This window comes from Sorex araneus, chromosome 3 (assembly GCF_027595985.1).
Source record: "Sorex araneus isolate mSorAra2 chromosome 3, mSorAra2.pri, whole genome shotgun sequence".
NCBI lineage: Eukaryota > Metazoa > Chordata > Mammalia > Eulipotyphla > Soricidae > Sorex > Sorex araneus.
In genome coordinates this window covers 191,161,337-191,185,559 of record NC_073304.1, presented here as the reverse complement: position 1 = coordinate 191,185,559, position 24,223 = coordinate 191,161,337, and the positions used below count along the sequence as shown (strand labels likewise).

Sequence of the window (24,223 nt, the reverse complement as noted above, 5' to 3'; positions counted from 1 at the left end):
CCCAATTACATCTTAGGGTCACTAAAGATCTAGTTGGAAAAGGTAGAGGTTACCGACATTAACTCAGGCTCATCTTATACTTACCATCTTAAGCTTATTTTTTTTATTTTTATTTTTTTTTTTTGCTTTTTGAGTCACACCCAGCGATGCACAGGGGTTGCTCCTGACTTTGCACTCATGAATTACTCCTGGCGGTGCTCAGGGGCTCAGAGGATCATTTGGAATGCTGGGAATCTAACCTGGGTTGGCTGTGTGCAAGGTGAACGACCTATCCGCTGTGCTATCACTTCAGCCCCTTAAAAATTCTTTTAAAGAACTATTTGCTTGTTTGTATTTTTCTTTCCTCACTAACATTCTCATTCTTTTTTTTATTTATTTAATTAAATCACAGTGAGATACACAGTTACAAAGTTATTCATGATTGGGTTTCAGTCATATAATGTTCCAACTGTGCACAGTGGTGATGGGAAATGTACATGGTGAAGGGATGGGTATAGGAATATTCTCATTCTTTTGGATGGGGTGTGTGTAGGGGCAGGAGTGGGGTTGAATTTTTGGTCCAGACTCAATGGAGCTTGTTATGTGGGGTCACTCCTGACACTGGAGAAGTCGGGGGAGATGGACAGCGTGGTGCCAGGGACAAATTCCACCCTATCACTGAGTAACATCCTGATCCTGTTTCTCACTTATATACACATCAGCTTTATTAACATGGTTAGTTTAGTGTTAACATCTGTGGTTTTGATGTCATTTCTCAATTCTTAAAAACCAAAGACTTGTGTTCTAACATCTAAAATTCACCCAGGAAGCTGAATAACTTAGAAATGAGTCGTCATTGCAATGATAAAAATGGAAAGCTTATAATTATAGAATTAGAGCAAACTTATAGAGTCTGGGGGAAGAATTTATATAAAACCCTAATTAGAATGAATATGATTTCAGCAAGAGTGCTCCTGTGAAGAGTAAAAATCCATTAACCTCCTATATCCCCATGTGCTATTTTAGAACGTTTGGGGCAGAAATAAAATAAATTAGTATCAAATATACTTGCAACTTTTTTATATATACCCTTCAGCCATTCTTCTGCAATATATACATACAAAGGGGCATTATTTTTATAAAAAGGTTACATTCACAGGGGGTACTCATAATGTTGCATGCTTTATAAAAAAAAAGAATGCTGAATCTAGTCAACAAATCATTCAATATGTTATTTATTACATACCTACTATGTGCGTGACAATTTTCTAGGTCATGAAATATTATAACAAGCAAAATAGTAATAGGCCCTGGGGCCAGAGCAATAGTACAGCAGGGAGGGCTCTTGCCTTGCTCAAGGCCAACCCTAGTTTGATCCCTTGCATCCCTGGTACAGAACCAGGAGTAACCCCTGACCATTGATATGTGTGCCCTCACCCCCTAAAACAAAAACCACAACAGTAACAAGCCCTGTGGTTTTTCTGGTTTTTTTTTTTTGCTTTTTGGATCACACCTGGCGATGCACAGGGGTTACTCCTGGTTCTACACTCAGGAATTACTCCTGGTAGTGCTCAGGGGACCATATGGGATGCTGGGATTTGAACCTGGGTCGGCCGCATGCAAGGTAAACGCCCTACCCGCTGTGCTATCGCTCTAGCCCCACTGTGGGTTTTTTTGTTTGTTTTTTTGTGTTTTGCTTTTGGGGTCACATCTGGCGAAGTTCACACCAGGTGATGCTTGGGGGACCATATGGGATGGAAGGAATCAAACCTGGGTTGAACCTGTGCAAGGCAAACACTCTACCCGCTGTACTATTGCTTGGCCCTTGGCCTTGTGCTTTACTTAATCTAATGGTTAAAAAGATTTCAGTCAAGGGCACAGAGAAATAACTTAATCAGCTGAGCAGATGCAAAAATCAAAAACAAAAGAAGACAAAGAATAAGTCTTTCTACTCCTTTTCCTCCTCTTTTATTTGTTTTTGTTTGGGGGTCACACCTGGTGATGCTCAGGGTTCCTCCTGGCTCTTCACTCAAAAATCACTCCTGGTGATGTTTGGGGACCATATAGGATGCTGGGGATTAAGCCCATGTTGGCCACGTGCAAGCCAAGTGTCCTACCTCCTGTGCAATCTCTCCAGCCCAGAAATAAGACTTTCTAAAGCTCATGACTAGGAATCTATTGTGGGATGGAGAGTCAGCTCGAAGGGCAGAACACATACTCTGCATGTGGAAGACACAGGTTTGATTTCCAGAACCGTAAGCTCCCTGAAAACTGCTGGGAATGACACCCAAGAACAGAGCTAGAAGTAGGCCGAGTATTATTGGGTATGGCTTCCCACAAAAGTAAAGAAATAAGAATCAAATGTGTCATGTTAGAAGATCAGAGAATGCTTTCCTAAGAAAATAAGAACATGAGGTAGGAGAGATAGTAGAGCGGATAGGGCACTTGCTCTGCATGCGTCTGGCCCAGGTTTGATCTTTAGCACCTCTTATGAGTCTTGCCAGAAGTGATCCCTGAGCACAGAGTCAGGAGTAAGCCCTGAGCACAGCCAGGTGTTGCCCCAAAACCAAATAAATAAATAAATAATGGAAATAAGGACAGTTGACAGCTACTGAAGTGAAGGAAGTATCAGGCAGAGGGAATAACATATAAAGAGACCTATGTTGTGATGCTGCATTAGACTAAAGTGTATAAAACAAGACAGAGAAGCGTGAGAGCAGACAACAGATATTCTAATAGGCCAGATTAAGATTTTAGTTTTCTATCAAAGTTTCTATCAGAGGAGGAATAGCAGATCATTAAAGTAGTAAAGAAATGATCAGATATGGACCTTGGCATATTTTCTGGTGCATGAACTAGAGAAGCAGTAGAGAGGCTAGAGAGTAGCTGAGGAGTTACTGTATGTAATGTACTGTCATGGTTACTGACCATGACAGTGCTTAGACTGCACTGACCCTTTAGAGCAGAGTCAGGAGAAAGCACTGAGTACTGCCGGATATAGCCACTAAATAAAAAGAGAGTAGAAATGAAAAATAAAGTGCCTGCCCTGTACATGTGAGACTGAGTTCAACGCCCAGTGGTGCCACATGTGTCAAGTATGGGCCTGGGCAGCTCTGCTATCTCTCATCTGAGGTGCTGCAAGATTTCCAGCTATATCACAGGCAGGTATGTGTGAGAAATACAACTAATGAGATACAACTCTCAGTGACCACCACTAAAAGAGAACGTGAGCTTCACATCAGGAATTACACACCCTGGGACTTATGTGTGTAAACACCACAGCAATCCCAGCAAGCAACACAGCCAGATTGTACAAAAGCATCAAACTTAAGAGTGTGACTCCCAGCAAACAGCACAAGCAAAGAAGCTGAACCCTAACTGAGCACCACAACCTAATGTGTGAGCATCACGACCAAGCACAGACACTGCTCAAGTTACGGCAGCAGCAGGAGGGGCAACAGGACAGCACCTGTGAGGCACATGCTCCAGCACTGGAACTCTCTCCCCTGATGCCATTCTGTACTTCTTTTAGTCCTTTCTTCAGATTTGGTGCAGACAATCCCTTCCTCTTCTCAAAAGAAATCAATGGCAGAAAAGGCCAGATATAGCTAACAAGATCAGTAATATCTGTAACTAGATGCTTTTTTGTTGTTGTTTTGTTTGGGGCCATACCCTGCTAGGCTCAGGGCTTATTCCTGGCTCTGCTCACAGGGATCACTCCTGGTGGGCTCAGGGGACCATATGGGGTGCTAAGGATGAAATATGGGTTGGTTGTGTGTAAGGCAAGCACCTGACCCACTCTACAATCTCTCAGGCCCCCCTAACTAGATTCTTTCACACAATCCAGATGCTCAGAAGAGAAGTTTACGGCAAACTTGCCCTCACAAATTTAAGGAACTTAAATTAGGACAAAAGAGAATTTTAAACCATATAGTTACATAAATAAATGTCAGTACCTATGTCAATTCCTCTCCGGAGAGTACTTTTGTCAGAGTCTTGATGACCGATCAGATCTTCCACCCAGTGAATATAGTTGAGTCTCAAGGGAACTGTGGGAATTAGTCTTTCCAACGGAATATCAATAGAAAGTCCAAAATCTTCCCTCAGGAGTGTACATGTCAGAGCTCGAACTGCTTCAGGATCTTTAAAATTAAGACTAAGTTGAAGGGAAAAAAAAGTAAAATTGACTAGTAAGATCTGCTGTACTGCACAAGTTCTATGGCAGACAGAAAATAGCAAATACCACTTGAATCATAAGAGATAAACATAAGAAAGCTATGCAGAGGATTCAGTACTGTGGCATATATACATATATGTTAAACACAATCAAAGAACATGAGCAACAAAACATTTTCACTAAAACATTGCATCTGAGTGCTGGAGAGACAGCACAATGGCCTAGAGAGCACGCTTCCATGCAGGAGGCCTGGGTTTCATCACTGACACCACAGGATCCCCCAGGCACTTGTGGGAGTGACCCCAGAGCACAGCATCAAAAGCACAAACTGAAAGGATGCATTCCACATGGCACATAGAGAACAAGAATACCTCTATTTCAGTTCCTACATGACTGTTTCCTTATTCAGTGATGTGACTGACAGGACAAGTTACAAGATTACTTCCTCAGCTTCAAAATGAGATTAATAGAACCTATGCTACAGAGAGAGCTACTGGGAGGTAGTATGTGGAAAGTACTTAGAATAATGCCTGCTACTTAGTAACTATTTTATAAATTCTGGCTATTTCTATATCAACATCATTCAACACTAGCATTCTTTGAAAATTACACTTGAATGTAGAGAGAAGGCAGTATAAAATATTTATGGGGCGAACAGAGTAGAGAGGCCAAGGTGCATGCATGCACATTACCCTGGTTCAATCTCTGGTCACTGCAGTGCCCCACGCACTGCCAGGAGCCATGTCTGAGCACATAGCCAGGAGTAGTCCCCACCACTACTGGGTGTGGCTCAAAAACCAAAAAGCAGAAGTGTACCATTTTAACTGTTTTGATGTTAAAATGCTACTGAAAAAATCTTAAAACAAAACAAAACAAACAAAAAACTCCAATGCACTTAATCCTTCTTGGTCATCAAGTGTTTAATCCTTTAGAAAATCATCAAATGTTTGAAACAAAAGTACTTTAGCCACATCCTAAAATGGAATTTCCAGAAATGTACTACAGACTCAATCACCTCTGTCACGGACAACTGAAATATTCTAGTAGGCAAGATCAGAAATCTGGACTCTAACAAAAGCCTTGCAATCAAGTACTCATAAACTGAAAATTACTGCAGGGGCCTGAGGAGAGCTTAGTGGCCAGCATCTGCCTCACAGGGATGAGGTTGCAAGTGTGACTGCCAGTGTTACTTTCAGGAGCCCAGCATTATTGCACTGACACTGCCTGCTGGGATCCCTCGTAACACAGGAAAGTGTGTGACCCCCAGCAAACAGCAACCAAATGTGTGTGGGCATCACAACTAGAACATGCAAGAGTATCATCGTCAAGGGTGCGTGGCTGCAACAACAAAAGGGGAAGAATTTTTTTTTTAACTTCTGCTATAAAACTCAGGTTCTTTCTGTAGGATTAAGGAACTGGATACAGTAAGGATTCATAAGGCAAAAACTCTTATAAACGGGGCTAGAGTAATAGCACAGCAGGTAGGGCGTTTGCCTTGCACACGGCCAACCCAGGTTTGATTCCCAGCATCCCAGATGGTCCCCTGAGCACTGTCAAGAGTAATTCCTGAGTGTATGAGCCAGGAGTATACCCTGTGCATGGCGTGGTGTGACCCAAAAATTTAATAAATAAATAAATAAATAAATAAATAAACATCTATAAAGAACTGGTACAAAGCTACAAAGAGTAAACATTTCCATTTTCCTGCAGCCTGATTCCTTAAACTATTCTTTTGCATAATTATTAAATATGCAATAATACTACTGAACACATATTAAGGAATATACAAAACTCAGGCTATAGAGATAATATAGCAGGTACAGCACTTGCCTTACATACAGCCAACCCAGGTTTGACCACCAGCATCCCATATGGTTCCCTGAGCATATCTGAGCACTGCCGAGTGTGGCCCCAAAATGAAACAAACAAAACCAAAACCAAAATAAGGAACATACAAAAGCAGTGGTGTTAACTGCCATACCTATATTAAAATTTTTAAATTTTAGTTTAGAAAAATATAACTTTAATAGCAAAGAAATTAATGAAAAGGGAAGGATTAGATTTTGAGATAACATATGCTTGCTGTCCACAGAAAAACTGCACCTTATACCTTAATATCCACTTTTCTCCAACATTTAAGAATGTTTCAGGTAACTGGGCTACTCCAAAAGTAGTCAGACATCCAAGGTCAACCTAAGAATGTTTTCGAATACTAATTTGTTGGGGAGGAAATGGAAGAACAAAACCACAACATACTCCCTGTCAGAACCCTGACAGATCAATGACTGTAGTAGAATCCTGGGACAGCAGAGATGACTAATGTACTAGGAGATGGATGAGAAGCAACCTAGTTCTAGGTCTTGATTTCCAAATATCATATTCATCACTGAAAATGAATCAGATTTACTTGGATTTTTGCAGTAGGAAAAGTACAGGAAGAGCCTAGAAAATTTTGCTGCATCAGAAAATAGAACGTGCTCCAAGAAGATGGGGACAAATTAATTGCTCGTGGATCAGTTTAAAGCGGGGCCTCCAATGGCCAAATCTAGAATAATGTTAACAAGGGACTATAGACTAATTAGTAATTAATAAAAGAACATGAGTTCATACTTAATTTTTTTTCCTTCTTTTTCTTTTTTTTCTTGCTTTTGGGGCTACACCTGGCAATGCTCAGGGGTTACTCCTATACTGCTCAAGGAACCATATGGGATGATGGGATGCTGGGGATCAAATCTGGTTCTGCAGGTAAGAGCCCTACCTACTGTACTATTGCTCTGGCCCCTTACCTATTGCTTCAATTTAAGAATCATCAATGCCCCTAGCACTTCAATACTTTTTACAAATTAAAAATAATTAAAGCACAGAGAAACCTAAAAATATTAACACACACACACACACACACACACAAATGAGCCATGAATGGAAACTAAAAGCAGCAGAAAAAAAATTTGAAAAAAAGTGCACAGCAAATCAGGCACCTGCCTTGCATACAACAGACTTGGGTTTGACCCTTGACACTACATATGGTCCCTCTAACCATCACCAGGAGTGACCACTGAACACAGAGCCTGGAGTAGCCCCTAGCCATGTCCAGAAAGAGTCCCCAAACCAAAAACAAACAAATAGAAGTTTAACAACAATGTTTATATAGTCTCAAAGTATTGCCCCACAAATTATAAATTACAAAGAAAACAGTAACTATATAATATAGACAGCTGACGGATACCACCTAAAATCAAGTGATCTAAGTTACAATCACAAATCATGGGACAAACTGAAATTATATGCTTCTGTGATAGTGAGAAAAAAACAAGATTTTAAGAAGTATGCATGCAAATGAAATGGAATTCAAGATTAAGTGGTGATGATTACACTGTTTTGTCAATTACTAAAAAACTAATTTAAAGGTGAATTTTATAGTATGTTAACTGTATCTCAACAAACAACATAAAAGTAAACATTAAGTTTTTTAAAAATTAGAAAAAATCTGAGCAAGGCAGATAATGGAGATGCCTTCAATATCCCCATGGTATTTTTGAATTAGTGAACCAATGGAGTAAACAACTAGTCAGAGAAATTATTCAAGATAATCTTCCGAAACCAAAAAGTTCACTATGTTTCTAGGAAAACCAACACAGAATTAGCAATACCAATACATATCCTAGAAAATTTATGGGATTTTAAAAATTAAAAAGACCAAAAAAAGAGATTCCTATGATCTCTTTGTGAAAAACTTTCTAATAAAAAAAAATGTTATGACAAAACAAGAGACAAAAGAAACTATGGCAAAAGGACTAACAACCATCATTTATTTTTGTTTTTTGGTTTTGGAGGGCCACAGCTGGTGGTGTTAAGGGAACCATGCAGTGTCAGGAGCTGAACTCACATGCAAAGCATGTTCACTAGCCCTGTAAGCTATCTCCCAGGTCCCCTTGGGAGACCTACTTTAACCTGACAACTAAGATTAAACAACTGAGGGGTTCCAAGGAATAGTGCAATGTTTTAGAGCTGCTTCAAGTTCTTTGTTCCGAGTATATAATCACAAACTCAAATCCCTGCACCCTCCCTCTACCCCCCTCCCCATGTGCAGAGCATCATCTGGGCAATTCTGATGTCTGAGCATGAGAGCTCTGCTGACTGTGACCCCTGGCACTGTGACCAATTCCTGGCCGTAATGTGTAAGCACTACCAAAAAAAAAAAAAAGTACAATCCTTGACAAGGCCCACAACTAAAACTATAGATGAGTACCATGGACAGGAAGTGTGTCCTTTGGCAAGCACATGTATGAGGATCACAGTAATCCATGGTAAGCACTACAACTAGAGGAAGGCAAACCTTGGGAAGCACCAGAGCTGAGGACATGAGCATTACAACCTGATGTGTGATTCCCAGCTGACACCACAGTAAGAAAAAAGTGTACAAGTGCCCAGCCAGGTATGTGCTCAGCCCCACCTCAACACTAATGACCAATGGGGTGGGGGTGGGGATTCAAAATAATTTAATAATAAAGTAACTGAACTATATAATAGAATGAAATATTTTAAAACTATGATAAAAACTGATTAAAATTCAGGAGAGAAACAAAAAGGAAAAGATAGTAAAGTGAGTTATTTCTTCATCTTTATAAGCGAGATCAAAATATTTCTCTAGAGCTAACTAATGAAGCATGAGAGGTATAAGTACACATTTAAGAACACTAGAGGCCTGAGAGATGGCTCTGCTGGCCTTTGAGTAGAAGAGTCCTGGGTCGATCTCTGGCATGGTACCCTGAAGAAAGCACTGTCCGGAGTGACCCCTGAGCACAGAGCTGGGAGTAGCACCCGAGCACCCCTGGGTGTGGTTACTCCAAAGAGGCAGACAAAAACGAGAGACTAAAAATGCTAGGGGGTGCTGAGATGCAGCTCCGTAGAACACTGGCTTTCCATTTGTGAGACTCAGCACTGCGTGGTCCCCAGCCTGGGCACCACTGGGAGAGCAGCCTAGAGCAGAGTTGGTATGTTCCCAAAGTCAAAACAAAACACTAGAAACAAAGAAAAAAACTTTCACCCTAAACAACAGTGGCAAAGGAAGGTAACATTAAAAAAAAAAAAAAAAAGCTCAAAATGAAAAAAGAGAGAAGAAAAACTATTTTTAAAACAACATAAACGGGGCTGGAGCTATAGCACAGCAGGCAGGGCATTTGCTTTGCACACGGCCAACCCGGGTTCAATTCCCAGCATGCCATATGGTCCCCTGAGCAGCATCAGGAGTGATTTCTGAGTTCAGAGACAGGATTAACCCCTGAGCATCGCCAAGTGTGACCCAAAAAGCCAAAAAACTAAACATAAACAAGTGAAACTCCCAGGACTCAGCTTAAATCATAAAGCCAAAACCACAAAGCCAAACCAACTACAATAAACTATGCTATGAAAAAAACGCTATGCCTGAAACACAGATTGAAACAAGGTGGGAGGGAAGGGGAGTGTTCTGCTGAGCTACATTCATGGCTCCTTCTTGAAACAGTTAAAAAGAATTAAAAAGCAGATATACATATATATAACATCACATTTAAACTTTTATTTTATTGAAACTTTGATTTACAAAGTTTTTTACAGTTGGTTTTTAAACACACAATGTTCCAGCACCAATCCCACCATCAATGTCTACTTACTTCCACCAGAGTTCCCAGTTTACCTCTCCTATCCTCTGACCCCCAGCTTGCCATCTTGACAGGCACCTTTTTATGTTTGGGTCTCATGATTTCAGTTGTTGACTCTGTGGTTAAATCACATTTCTATAAAAGTAACAAATAGGGGGCTAGAACAAAAGTACAGATAATAGGGTGCTTGCCTTGCATGCAGGTGAACGGGGTTCCATACCTGGCATCTCATATGGTTCCCCCCACACCCCAAGCACTGCCAGGATTAATTCCTGAGTGCAGAGCCACATGTAACCCCTGAGCATTTATTTATGTATTTATTTATTAATAGATTGTTTTTGTTTTTGTTTTTTGGATCACACCCAGCAATGCTCAGGGGTTACTCCTGGCTGTACACTCAGGAATTATTCCTGGCAGTGCTTGGGGGACCATATAGGATGCCAGGGATCAAAACCAGGTTGGCCGCATGCAAGGCAAATGCCCTACCTGCTGTACTATCACTCCAGCCCAAGCACTTATTATTAATGACAAATAAAAAGACCAGGAGTAAACCTTGAGCATCACCAGGTTTGCCTGCTCCCAACCCCGAAAAATACCCAAAAGCATAACTTCCAATAGTAAATTAAACGGTTATTAGACTATCAGGAATCATTCCTTGCAGTGCTCAGGGGGACCATATAGGATACTGGGGAGCAATCAAGGCTGGTACCCTACCTATACCATCCTCCTTGCCCTAATTTTTTTTAATTGGTTTCTGAAAATTGTATGGAGGAAATTTGATGATATTTTATTACAAAAGGTAACCTAAGATTAGAGGCTGCCCCCAAATCCTCCGTCCCTCTTTGAGAGCCCAGCAAGCCACCCATGGCATACTCAATATGCCAAAAACAGTAACGACGACGGTCCTCATTTCCCTGACCCTGAAAGAGCCCCCAATATGCCATCAGGCTACACTAGCATGTGACAGAGACGAATGGAGACGTTACTGGTGCCAGCTCAAGCAAATCGATTAACAATGAGATGACAGTGACAGTGATACAGTAAAATAAAAAGACCATAGGGCCACAGAGGGCCAGAGAGACAGTACAGAAGGTACAGGCAGCAGATCCCAGTCAAATCCCTGGCACCACATACAGACTCCCAGCACGCGCAAGGGTCACTCTAGAGCACAGAGCCAACAACAGCGCCTGAGCATGACCAAGTGCAGCCCAACCCCCTCCCTTCCCTGCCATTTGTTGCAAAATAAAAAATTTTTAATGACTTTACTATCATAAATGTTTGATTTGTATACTTATATTTATATATCTATATGCCCATGATCATGTAAGAATTTTGGGGTTGAGGGGCCAGAGTGATAGCACAGCGGGTAAGGTGTTTGCTTTGCACGCGGCCGACCTGGGTTCAATCCCCGGCATCCCATATGGTCCCCGAAGCACTGCCAGGAGTAATTCCTGAGTGCAAAGCCAGGAGTAACCCCTGACCATCGCTGGGTGTGACCCAAAAAGCAAAAAAAAAGAAAAAGAATTTTGGGGTTGGAAAATTTAAGGAGCCCTGAACTTGATCATAGAATTTATTAGTAAGGAACCATATATCCTCAATGTACAAGCCATCCTATAGCGGCTAATCTAATTAAATATAATAAACTGAAAAATCAATGAAGAGCTGGTTCATAGACTTGGCAAAATGAGTATTTTCTTATTTCAAAGAAGACAGACATTAATCTGGGGGTTGGGAATACTTTTGTAGGACAAAGTCTAGTCTTACAACTTTACTAGTTAAATATCTAGGTCACTTTAGCACCCTGGGACATTCAAAAACTCTGAACACAGGCAAGATCTTTTTTCAGTCTCATTTCTGAGATCACAGGAAGGCACAGGAACTAAAATTAGCTCTCACGTGGAAATTAGTAATTTGTTCCATCAGTCTTTGTTGTTTAAACACACCCGGCTTCACATAATAGTCTATTGTCCAGGCTCATGTCCATTTCCCCAGACTGATTCCTGCTTTGCCAGTGATGAGTACAGTACTGCCAATACAGACGAGTTTAGAATATCCATTCTAAAACTGTAGAGGCTGAATTTCATGTAACAACAACAACAGCAACAAAAAGGCTGAAGTCTCTCATCAATATTTCCACTTTAGTTTCTATTGATATTCAGCAGTGCTAAAAATGCTAGTCAGAGTCTAAAGGGAAATGCCTTCAATATTGGGGATTTGATTTAAAAACGAATCGGTGGTATTGTGAGCTATAAGCAATTCTCATCTTCTTGGCAATGCTATTAGTTTTAATAATAGCAAGAGAATCTATAATTCACTAAATATCTATAAGGTATCAGCCACTTTTCATGCTAACCTTTAGGACAACCACCCAAAGTGTGCCTTTTTACACTCTCTTTCAGATGAAGAAACCCAGTCTCAGGAAGCTAAGAAAAAAAGAATACAAATGATACAAATGAAAATGTAATTACTGGGGCCTGGGAAATTTTACAGTAGGTTCAATTCTGAGTACCACCTGTGGTTATCAGGTCCTCTGAGCACCATCAGGAGTGATTCCTGAGCACAGAGCCAAGAGTAAGCCTTCAGCCTAGCTGGGTGTGGCCCAAAAACAAAAAAGAAAAATACTACTATAAGCATAAAGAAACTGAGTTAATCACAAATTAAAAGTGAAAAAAAATTTAATTTAAAAGAATATTCTATCAGGAGCTGGAGCAACAGCACAGAGGGTAGGGCGTCTGCCTTGCACCCGGCCAACCCGGGTTCGATTCCTAGCATCCCATATGGTCCCCTGAGCACTGCTAGGGGTGATTCCAGAGTGCAGAGCCAGGAGTAACCTCTGTGCATTGCCGGGTGTGACCCAAAAAGCAAAAAAGAAAAAAAAAAGAATATTCTATCAATACAATCACCAACAACCAACTTAGGCCTACACTAAATTACTCCCTGGCTGGGGAGTTTCTTTTCCTTTTCCTTCTACTTCCCAATCAACCTTTCTATTGTCAACTCTGAAATAATGGTGAAAAAAAAAACCAAAACCAAAACAAACCAATCATCAGCAACCACATAAGAAAGCAAGAAAGGGATAATGTCTATGAGCAGCTAGATCATTTATTCTAGAAAAGTACAATCCTTTCTCCTTCATCAGGTCCCCTTCTAAATAAGCTATAATGCCAACCATATAAAAGTTCATGTTGCGGGGCTGGAGTGATAGCACAGCAGGTAGGGCGTTTGCCTTGTACATGGCCGACCCGGGTTCGATTCCCAGCATCCCATATGTTACTCTGAGAACTGCCAGGGGTGATTCCTGAGTGCAGAGCTAGAAGTAACCCCTGTGCATTGCCAGGTGTGACCCAAAAAGAAAAAAAAAAAAGTTCATGTTGCTTCCAGTTCTGAAAAAACTGAGGGGGGTTCAGAGCAATAGCTCAGTGGGTAGGGCAATGCAGCTGACCCGGGTACGATCCTGGCATCCCATATGGTCTTCTGGGATACAGCACTGCCAGGGGTAATTCCTGAGTGCAGAGCCAGGAGGAACTCCTGAGCATCGTCAAAAAACTCCCCCGTAAAAAAAAAAATCCAGGGGACCAGAGAGATAGTAAGGGGTTAAGGCGCTTGCTTTGCATGCCACTGACCAGCAGTTTGACCTAAGCTCTGTATATGGTCTCTGGGCATTGCCAGGAGTGATTCCTGAGCACTGAGTTGATACATCTATTCTTTTGAGGGTGGAGGTCAAACCCCTCTGGCCCTCAAAAGAAAACCAAAAGGTTTCTCATCAAGCTTGCCTCACCTTCTTCCCATCCCCTCAAATTTAATTTTCCCTGTATTTTTTTAAAATTTCTTTTGCCTATTGAAACACACACACACACACACACACACACACACACACACACACACACACACACACACCATTACTCTAATCACAATACTCTTAGTTTTCGGTTTGAAATGAAACTATATCAGAACCTGTAACATCTATTCCACTGATCACAAATTTAAGATAAATTGGAGACCTTTTATTTATTTTTTAAGAATTTCTTGGGTTTCGAATGCCCCAGAACGGATGACTGGTTGAGGAAACTTTGGTACATCTATACAATGGAATACTATGCAGCTGTTAGAAAAAAGGAGGTCAAGAATTTTGTAGTCAAGTGGATGGGCATGAAAAGTTTCATGCTGAGTGAAATGAGTCAGAAAGAGAGAGACAGACATAGAAAGATTGCACTCATCTATGGTATATAGAATAACAGAGTGGGAGACTAACACCCAAGAACTGTAGAAATAAGTACCAGGAGGTTGACTCCATGGCTTCGAGGCTGGCCTCACGTTCCGGGGAAAGGTCAACTCAGAGAAGCGATCACCAACTACATTGTAGTCGAAGGCCATGTGGGGGAAGGGAGTTGCGGGCTGAATGAGGGCTAGAGACTGAGCACAGCGGCCACTCAACACCTTTATTGCAAACCACAACAGCTAATTAGAGAGAGAAAACAGAAGGGAATGCCTTGCCACAGTGGCAGGGTGGGGTGGGGGGGAGATGGGATTGGGGAGGGTGGGAGGGACACTGGGTTTACGGGTGGTGGAGAATGGGCACTGGTGAAGGGATGGGTTCCCAAACTTTGTATGAGGGAAGTATAAGCACAAAAGTGTATAAATCTGTAACTGTACCCTCACGGTGATCCTCTAATTAAAAATAAATAAATTAAAAAATAAAATAAAATTTAAAAAAAAAAAAAAAAAGAATTTCTTGGGTTTTTTTTGGCCACACCCAGCTGTGCTCAGGGTTTTCTCCTGGCTCTGCACTCAGGGATCTTATTTATTTTTATTTTGTGCAGGCCCAAGTATCAAACCCAGGGCCTCGTATAAGCAAGGCAAGTGCTCTACTGTTGAGCCACATTCACAGCCCTAAGTGGATATCATAAAGAAACATGATTCTTCCTATTCCCATCTCCTGTCACTTGCCCAGGACAACAAGATCAATGGCATACTGTTTCCAATTCAGCACTACTGTGTTCACTGCACATGCTGTTCCATTTGCCTGCAACATTTCTCTTTCTACCTAGTTAACGCCTATTCATTCTTCAAAGAGCCAAGTTATTGCTTCTGTTTCAAATTATTCTTGAAATCCCACCCTTCAATGTGATTCTGCGATGCATCCTACAAATTCAGCCACACTAAAAAGATAAATATTTATTTGTCCACTTGTCCCACTAGTGACTGAACCTGAAATATGGGATGGCTTTCTTGTTTGTTAACTCAGCACAAAAGAGTTAATAGATAAGTATAAAAGAAAAAGTAGAAATAAACAAAAATGTACCTGCTCTAAAGCTATCAGAATAAACATACACATACGTAACTATTAAAGATTTAAGAACAATGATATGGATGATCGAAAAAATAATAACTACCACTTCTAGTTTGGAGGGGGTATCTCCAAAGTAAGTAACCCAAGTATGAATTTTCAAGTGTGCAAAGAAAATATCAAAACTCGTATTTAAGTGTATTTTACTCTTATACAATGTATTTAAATGTGCTAAGGAACCCAGCAGTACTCAGGACTTACTCCTGGCTCTGAACTCAGAGGTCACTCTTGGCAGTACTCAGGGTATCATATGGAGCACCTGGATCAAACCCAGATCAGTTGTATGTAAGGCAAACATCCTACCCACTATATTATCACTCTGGCCCCATTACTTTAAGTATATTTTAATTCCATATGTGCTATGTTTGATATAGCAACATAGTAAGCAGTACAAGTATTCATAATTCCTATCTCATTCTAAAAGATGCAGATTAAAAAAATCTGGAAAGCAAATCTCTAAGACAATTGATCTTAACTATTGCGCATTTAAAGGAGAAAGGGTGTCAGATTCCTTTCAGCATCTGATAAAACTAAGGACTAGCTCCCAAAAAGTAAGTGTATTTTTTTTAAAAGCTTCATGATTTTGAGGGCTTCTAGGATTTCTCAGTACATGCTGTGCTCTAGCCCATGTGAAATAAGTTTTGATGTTTCAATTATTTTCCTCCCTCAAAACAAAGTAAGCACACACTAAAATTAGAATTTGGATTCTTGGGGCTAGAGAGATAGTACAGTGGGAAGGGTGTTCGCCTTGCATGCAGCTGACCTGGGTTTGATTCCCAGCACTCCATATGGTCTCCTGAGCACCACCAGGAGTAATTCCTGATTGCAGAGCCCAGAGTGACCAAATGAGGAAACAAATAAACAAACAAAATTTGGATTCTTAGAAGGCATCAAGTTTTAGAGCACAATACTAAAGTTTCTACAAATATTCTGAAACTTCTATTGGGTAAACAATAATTGCACATAAAAAATTGCTTGTTTTACAAGCCAGAAGGAAACATAAAAGCAACTGAAGTAGACCTCTCATTTTTTGTTGTTTTTTTTTTGTTTGTTTGTTTTGGGGTCACAACCGGCAGTGCTAAGGACTTACTCCTTTCTTTGCACTCAGGAATCACTCCTGGCGGGCTTTGGGGTTACTGAGGATCAAACCCAGGATGGCAGCGTGCAAGTTAAGTGCCCTACCCACTTTACTATTGATTCAGCTTCTTAATCCTCTCACTTTTATAGACTAAAAAGTAGAAACCCATACCACTGAGGTACCAGGAATAGCACACATTGGATAGGATGTATAGTAGAAGGCAACCAATAGCAAATAAAAAAATATTAGTACACAAGACTCAAACCTGTTAGTAATCTCTTATACAAGGGCTCAATGGCTCCAGGGTGAGATACAACAATTTTCACACGCTTTCTTCTAAGGAAAGCTTTTTTTGATCACTTTTAGAGAATTATTCATAACAAGCAATACAAAATAAATTATTTAAGATCTGCTATTGGGGCAGACTTGGGTGGTGGTTCAAAATAATGGTGATGGGTAAGGTGCAATGATGATGGGATTGGTGTTGGAATATTGAATGTAATAAATTATTGTGAACAATCTTATAAAAATAAAATTAATAGAAAAGTAGAAACCCTGGGCAGAGTGGGCGGGGGTGGAGGGGTTGGCAGGTACACTAGAGAGAGAGAAAAGCAAAAGCCCAGAAAGGTTGGTGATTTGTCCAAAGTCAGATGGATTTGTCCAAAGTTGGATGCAATGTTTGGGTCAGTGTTCAGGTCCACTATCCATTCAGCATACTTCTCTCTACGTGGAGATCATTCAAATCATACCAGAAGAAACAAATCATACGGGAACATAATCAAACCTAGTATTTATTTATTCTTCACCCATTACCTACCTCACTCTTCCATTAAGATTTATCTGAACATGCTGCTTAAAATCTGGATATTTGGATGCCAGATATGCAAAGTCTGGTGGTTTGTCCTTGTATCTGTTTCTTGCATGCATTGATTTACTTAGAGCCATCTTCAAAAGGAAAAAAAAGGAGCAGAGGGGTCAGTATAAGTGGTTGCCAAGTCAATAGTAACAGTCAAAGCATCTTCACTAAACAAGTAAGAAAGTATATTTTTAAACTGTTTACAACAAATAAGCACACAAAAAGATGCTCACTACCATTAATCACCAAAGAAATGCATCTCAAAACTTTCTTTGTCTTTTTTGTTTTGGGGCCACAGCAATGCTCAGGGCTTACTCCTGTTTCTGCACTCAGGAAAGAAGGAAAAAGAAAAGAGAAAAATAGAAAAGAAAACTTGCCTTTTAAAATATGTTTTAAAGGTAAAACATACCTCACTTTTTTTTTTAGCTTTTTAGGTCACACCCAGCAATGCTCAGGGGTTACTCCTGGCTCTGCACTCAGGAATCACTCCTAGCGGTGCTCGGGGGAACATATGGGATATTGGGAATTGAACCCGGGTTGGCCACGTGCAAGGCAAACGCCCTACCCCTCTGTGTTTCCCTACCCTCTGTGTTATCGTTCCAGCCTATCTCTCTTGAATCTACTACTAGCTCTCTTCCATTCTGGAGAAGCTCATGTCCTCTGCTGAACATGTTCTTTCTGTTTCTTTCCCCTCACATCTACGTAAATTTTAATAAAAACTTTCTTCCTTCACCAAAAAGAAATAAAAGAAAAAAAAGAAAAAAAGTAGTGCTGACAAGGATATGAGAACTCTGCAGTCCTTGTGCAATGTATTAAGAAAGTGAAATGGCACAACTGCTACAGAAAGTTTGGTAGTCCTATAAAAAGTTTAATATGAAACTGGGTGAGACTCAAGTCAAACCAACTCACTGAAACTTATTGGCCCAGTTTTGGAGTTCCTGCAGCATCTGGCTGTGGATGTGGCCGGGAAAGACCTCCAAACTCCACGATATTGACAGACCAGTAGGAGCACACCAAATTAGATGGGAAAGTAGCATAGAAGCTAACTAAGCACATTAAAAAAAAAAAATTAACAAAGAAGGCTCAACTAGCAACAAACAGCTTATTAAAACCTTCAGATCAGAATTTTAATGATGCCACTGCGAGATATAACAATTTTCACAAATTTTCTTTTACTGAAGTACTTCTCAAAAATTCCATTAGTTATTTTGTTGTAACAGCAATACAAAATAAATTATTTTGTTCCTGCTAACAAGGAAGGAGGCTGGATGGATGACTGGGAACACTGGTGGAGGAAAGATCACATGGAGGGAGGATTGGTATTGGAATACTGATGAAAACAATATATTGTGAAAAACTTTATAAACCACTGTTTAAATGAGTTAAAAAAAAACAAAACACAGGACTGCGGATGTGGTCCAGCAGTAGAGTACTTACCTTGTAGGTATTCGATTCTAAGGTCAATTCCTGGTTTAAAAAAAAAAAAGAGTCAAATATAAAATTATTACTGCATAACCCCTAAACAACTGAAAACAGGGATTTAAACACCAATTTGTACACTGATACTTAAAACAGCAACAGTGATTCTGGAAACCATGCAATGGTTAAATAGGTTCAATAGTTTCGATAGGTTCAATCAACCAATAAAATGATACAACCTAGAAATCACAAATAGATGAATACATTTAATAATCTGGTATAGGAGTCACAGAGATAGTACAGGGGTTAAGACAATTGCCTTGCATGCAGCAGACACCAGTTTAATCCCTAGTACCACCAGGAGTGATCCCTGAGCAGAGAGCCAGGTCTAAGCTCTCAACTTGTGGCCCAATAACAAACACAAACATTGTGGAGATTATTTACGGGGTTGGAGCACATGTTTTGCCTGTAGGAACCTTGGGACTATCACTGGCCCCACTGGGTATAGCTCCAAAACAAAATCCAAAAAGTGGTGTGTGTGTGTGTGTGTGTGTGTGTGTGTGTGTGTGTGTGTGACTATCACTGGCCCCACTGGATATAGCTCCAAAACAAAATCCCAAAAGGGGGGTGTGTGTATGTGTGTGTATGTGTGTGTGTGTGTGTGTAGCTCCAAAACAAAATTCAAAAAGTGGTGTGTGTGTGTATAGCTCCAAAACAAAAATCCAAAAGTGGTGTGTGTCTGTGTGTGTGTATAGCTCCAAAACAAAACCCAAAAAGTGGTGTGTGTGTGTGTGTGTGTGTTTGTGTGTAGCTCCAAAACAAAATTCAAAAAGTGGTGTGTGTGTGTATAGCTCCAAAACAAAAATCCAAAAGTGGTGTGTGTCTGTGTGTGTGTATAGCTCCAAAACAAAACCCAAAAAGTGGTGTGTGTGTGTGTGTGTGAAACTTCCCTGACCAGGTGATGGTTCAGAGGGTGGGAGCATGGTCAGGTCACTGCATGGTTCCCAGCATCACCAGAATTGCAGAATAACTAAAAAAAAAAAAAAGAAATTCTGGAAGCCAGAGAGCTAGTTCAGCAGGCAGGGATGCATGCTTTACAAGGGCCAGAACGTGAGTTGACCTCCAGCACCAAAGCCCCCTGAATTCTATTGGGTAAAGCCTGGGGAGCCTCTGAGTACTGCCAGTAAACCCAGAGGCTCCTAATAACTGCCAGGGTTGGCCCTGGTGGTCCCTGGCACCACAGGGCCCAAAAAGCTCTACGTTCTTGGGTCCTGGCATTAAAGCTTCAGGCCCAGATAGCCAAGCATCACTAGGAGAGACGCCCCCACCCCCAAAGAACCGGAGCATCACTTGGCGGGACCCTCCCTTAAAAAAAAATTTCACCCACACTACAACATGATGAACCCTAAAAACCATGCTGTGGAAAGTCATGCACGAAAGGACAAACCTTAACCCACATAGATTAGGTGTAAGAATCCATACATGTATGAAGTAAAATTGAGGTCACAGGGTTGAGGGAGGGGTAGATGGTGTTACTGTTTAATGAAGAGAGGATCTATTTAGGATGATGAATAGAATATGCTTGACAACAGCAAAATTATGTCTTCTTACAGATTACAGAAAAGAGTTACTGCACTTATAGCAAGAAATACATACTGGAAAAGCTACTGTGTAAATTAGTGAATTTCTAAGCAGCTAAAAATTTAAAAATACGTTAGTGTGTATCCTTAGATGGTAGATCATTTTTTATTTTACTTTCATTCTCCATTTTCCACTTTTTCTGTAGTGAGTATTCACCTAAACATGCTGTTTAGATGCTATATAAGCCAGAAACCTACGGGGTCACCCGAGAGTTCTCCGAACTCCAACATCCCAAGAAATCACCAGTATTAGGATTTTCCATGCTAAATACCTCTGGAAACCATCTAGGATTTTCCTAGTTCATTATTCATTATCTAGACAGCCACCACAGTCTCTAAATTGGTCTCCCTGAATCAATTTATTCCCTCCATTCCTTTTTCCATCTGGCAGCAATAATTTCCATTTTGTTTTGTTTGGGGGCCACACCCAGCAGTGCTCAGGAATTACTCCTGGCTCTGTGCTCAGGGATCATTCTTGGTGGGCTTAGAAGACCATATGAGATGCTGGGTATCGAAATCAAGTCAGCTGCGTGCAAGGAAAGTGCCCTACCTGCTGTACTATTTCTCCGGCTCCAGCAATAATTTCTAAACACAAATCTCTATGTCCTCTTCTTTGCCTAAGTGTTGAAAATCTAACAGGATAAAATTAAAACCATATTACTTTAGAATGCATAAAGGGCCTACACCAACTGTTTCAGCATTTAAGTCATACCATCTTGCTTTCTGTCTCTCCACTCTGACAAAAGGATTTTTACACAACTTATGTCTTTGATTTACAATGCTATTTTCCCCCCATCTTCATCTGGTTATCTCTACCCCTCTTTTACTACCCTCTTCAGAAATAAATGGTCAGTTAAATCCTATCTCCTAGCAACAAACAGCTTTCATTTATAGGTTTTGGTGGCTATTTTCCTACACTGGAAATCTAACAGCCATTTTCAAAAATAAACTGCCTCACACCAGAACTTCACAAATCATATTCAACTGCCTATCAGCCTTAACATTTGAGTAGCTCAAAAGTAGTTTATGCACTTATATCCAAAATTAAATCATTTTACCCAACTCAAACTGGTTCTCTTCCCTACTTTATTAACACCACTTTGAGTTGTACAACCAGAATCTTTAGTACCCTTTCACCCTGCCTCACCCATTCCAAATACACAGCCCTAAACATTCTGTCTACTAATTATTTCTTGACATCTACTTTTCACTCTTCATAATTTCAGGTCTCTAACTAAAATCTTTTTCTTAGATTATAACTGGGGAGGGGGGCAGTATGGGAGCACTTAGTGGTACTTAGTCCATGCAGCTCTGTGGTCAGGAATGAATCCTGGAGGTGCTCAAGGGACCATATACGGTGCTGGGGATTCTAACCAGGCAGGCTGAGTGCTCAGCAAGCGCATTACCTACTATATTACCTCTTGGATTATTTTTAAGTCTTTAACTGATCTCTTTATAAGTTCTTTGGCATTTGCAATCCACTCTCCACCCAAGAGGTAAGTCCTCCCAACCCCTGTACATCTAAACATTCCTTTAAAAACCCCTCAGAGAAAACAGAAGGGAATGCCTTGCCACAGTGGCAGGGTGGGGTGGGGGGGAGATGGGATTGGGGAGGGTGGGAGGGACACTGGGTTTACGGGTGGTGGAGAATGGGCACTGGTGAAGGGATGGGTTCCAAACTTTGTATGAGGGAAGTATAAGCACAAAAGTGTATAAATCTGTAACTGTACCCTCACGGTGATTCTCTAATTAAAAATAAATAAATAAAAAAAAAATAAAAAAAAAATAAAAACCCCTCAGAGGTTTTCTAAAGCTGTCAGTTAGCCTCACAAAATCCAAAATCACCAACATACATACCTTTTCTTTCCCTCCACCCTCACTTGTTCATTTTCCCTCCTACGCTATGCACCAGGTATTTTCTCTGTAGCCTCATAGTCTGGTCAACCATCTGCTGTTCATACTGTTTACCAGACTCTCCTCATACTTCCAAACATCCCTTCACCTCACAAAGGCCCAGCTCAGTAGGCAGGCCTTCAAATCACACCTTGCAAACCATACACACAAACACACAAACACACACAAACAAAACCACAATCAAATCCATCATATTCTTCACTGTACCTTTCTCCCAGTAACCGGTATACAATAAAAAGTTGTATGAATGGGGTGGGTTTAAATAATCACTTGTAATCACTTGGGAATTTCTTAGCACACCAGACTCATATTACCACAAAAATTCACTATATACATTTCCCCAAATGTACTATATGCCTTTTGCCACTCACATTTCCACAGAAATTCACTGTATATATTTTTCACATTCCTAACCTTTACATACCTTTACAAATGATCTGGGAAGAGGGGAACATAAAAGTAGGGCACATCAGACCACCCAAGAAAAAGCTAAAAGAAAACCACTTTCCTTTCTTGAAATTCTGGCAAGCAACAACAAAAGATACTGTTTGGTTTTTGGTTTGGGGCCACAACCTGTGAAGATCAGGGATTACTACTGGCTCTGCACTCAGGAATTACTCCTGACGGTGCTTGGGGGGCATATAGGATACTAGGGATTGAACTCGGGAGAGTCACATGCAAGGCACTGAAGCCTTCCCTGAGTACCTGCACATAAATTGTGCAGCAAATGAACACAATCCTTGTCTCCTTTCTCCTTTACTAGCTTCAGTCTTCCTCAAGAAAACTTACCATCTGGGGGCCAGAGAAATAGTACAGTAGGAAGGACCTTTGCCTTGCACTGGGCCAACCCGGTCAGTCCCCAGCATCCCATATAGTCCCCCTGAGCAGAGAGCCAGGAGTGATCCCTGAGCCCAAACTCAAGAGTAGGCCGCAGCACGGTCTGTTGTGGCCCCCAAGTTGACCCAGTTGACATCTCTTGTTTTTGTTTTTTTTAAGTGTCCTGTCAGTCAGCTTCATAATGGAAAATATACTACATATGATGTTACTGGGACATTCCAGTGGCTTAAACAGGTGGGAATGCAGCAGCTCGGTATTTGGTGCGAAAAGACGACGGAATTCTTCACACTCATTCTTGAAAAGTAAGCCCCATCCTGACTCTTGAAAAGGCTCAGATCCTGGAGTTTTTTCTCCCATGCTAATCAAATCGCTCCCCAGAGTCAAAGTAGTATACCAGGGAAGCATGAGTAGAAGACTGCTCTTTCCCAGCTCCCAAGTTTCCGTTTCCTTGGTTTCCCTAGATCCTCAACAGAACTCCCCAACTACTATTTCATACAAAGCAGCCTAGATTCCACTTCAGAATTTCGAATTCTTTCTACAGAGATCCATTCCACTTCAACACTCATCTCCGTTTTCTCTTGCCTTCCTTCATGAATCCGAGTTATCCCTTCAACATCGTTCCGGTCAGTTCTCCCACCTCTTCTACTTCCAAGACCTCATCTCCCCCCCACCCCCAGGTTTCCCGCCTTAATTCTGGGTCTCTCTAAACCTCCTCAGTTCTGGGAGTGCTTCCTATTTTAACTGACCTCCGTGCCATTCGCTAGCTCCTACCCCCTCACTCCACTACCACTCCAAACACGCACTCATGCTCGCAGCGCGCCTGCACGCACAGACACGCGTCAGGTCTCCCTCCTCGATCCACAAACCAGAGCCTCCGGCCCAGAATACGAGAGTGAGTCATGTGTGTAATACGTGAGTTTAGTGAACTCGCAACCCGCATGGACGATATTAAGTGACTCACCTCAAAGTTCAAAGTTTCTGCCAGACTATTACCCTGGCGTGAACCTCTACAACCTGAGAGACTTAAGCCACCCGCAGCGCGAAGATCCTAGAAACGCAGATGTTACGCTCTCAGGACGCCGCCATCTTAGGAAGTTATCCGGCCTTGTGATTGGGCGAGTAACTCTCGCGCGACCTGTGCCAGATTCTTCCTAAGGAAGGAGCTGTCGCGATATCTGGGCTTGTTTCTCCTTTTGACCGGGAGAGGGGGCGTGGTAGCAAATGGAGCGTCTAAATGAAACCTGCTAGGGAGCACGGTTTTTTTTTTTCATACGCTGAAATTAAAAATTATATGTATGTACATATGTATATATAGGTCGCACGCCAGATTTTCTGGG

General features: G+C 41.1%; 1 protein-coding gene across 2 annotated transcripts in view; it reads right to left on the bottom strand.

Moving 5' to 3' along the window:
- The window catches only part of METTL16 (methyltransferase 16, N6-methyladenosine), a 72,470-nt gene extending 48,501 nt beyond the window's left edge, over window positions 1–23,969 (bottom strand). Inside the window, exons 1-5 of one of the 2 annotated variants that reach the window (XM_055133208.1) lie at window positions 23,848–23,969; window positions 20,686–20,767; window positions 18,514–18,543; window positions 17,038–17,165; window positions 3,936–4,135 (exon numbers count right to left, since the gene is read on the bottom strand). In XM_055133208.1, the coding sequence (XP_054989183.1) occupies window positions 3,936–4,135; window positions 17,038–17,165 (328 nt within the window). In that variant the 5' untranslated portion in view covers window positions 18,514–18,543; window positions 20,686–20,767; window positions 23,848–23,969. The remainder of the gene's footprint in view (window positions 1–3,935; window positions 4,136–17,037; window positions 17,166–18,513; window positions 18,544–20,685; window positions 20,768–23,847) is intronic. The other variant, XM_055133207.1, reaches the window with a different exon arrangement.
- Window positions 23,970–24,223: the final 254 nt, after the last annotated feature.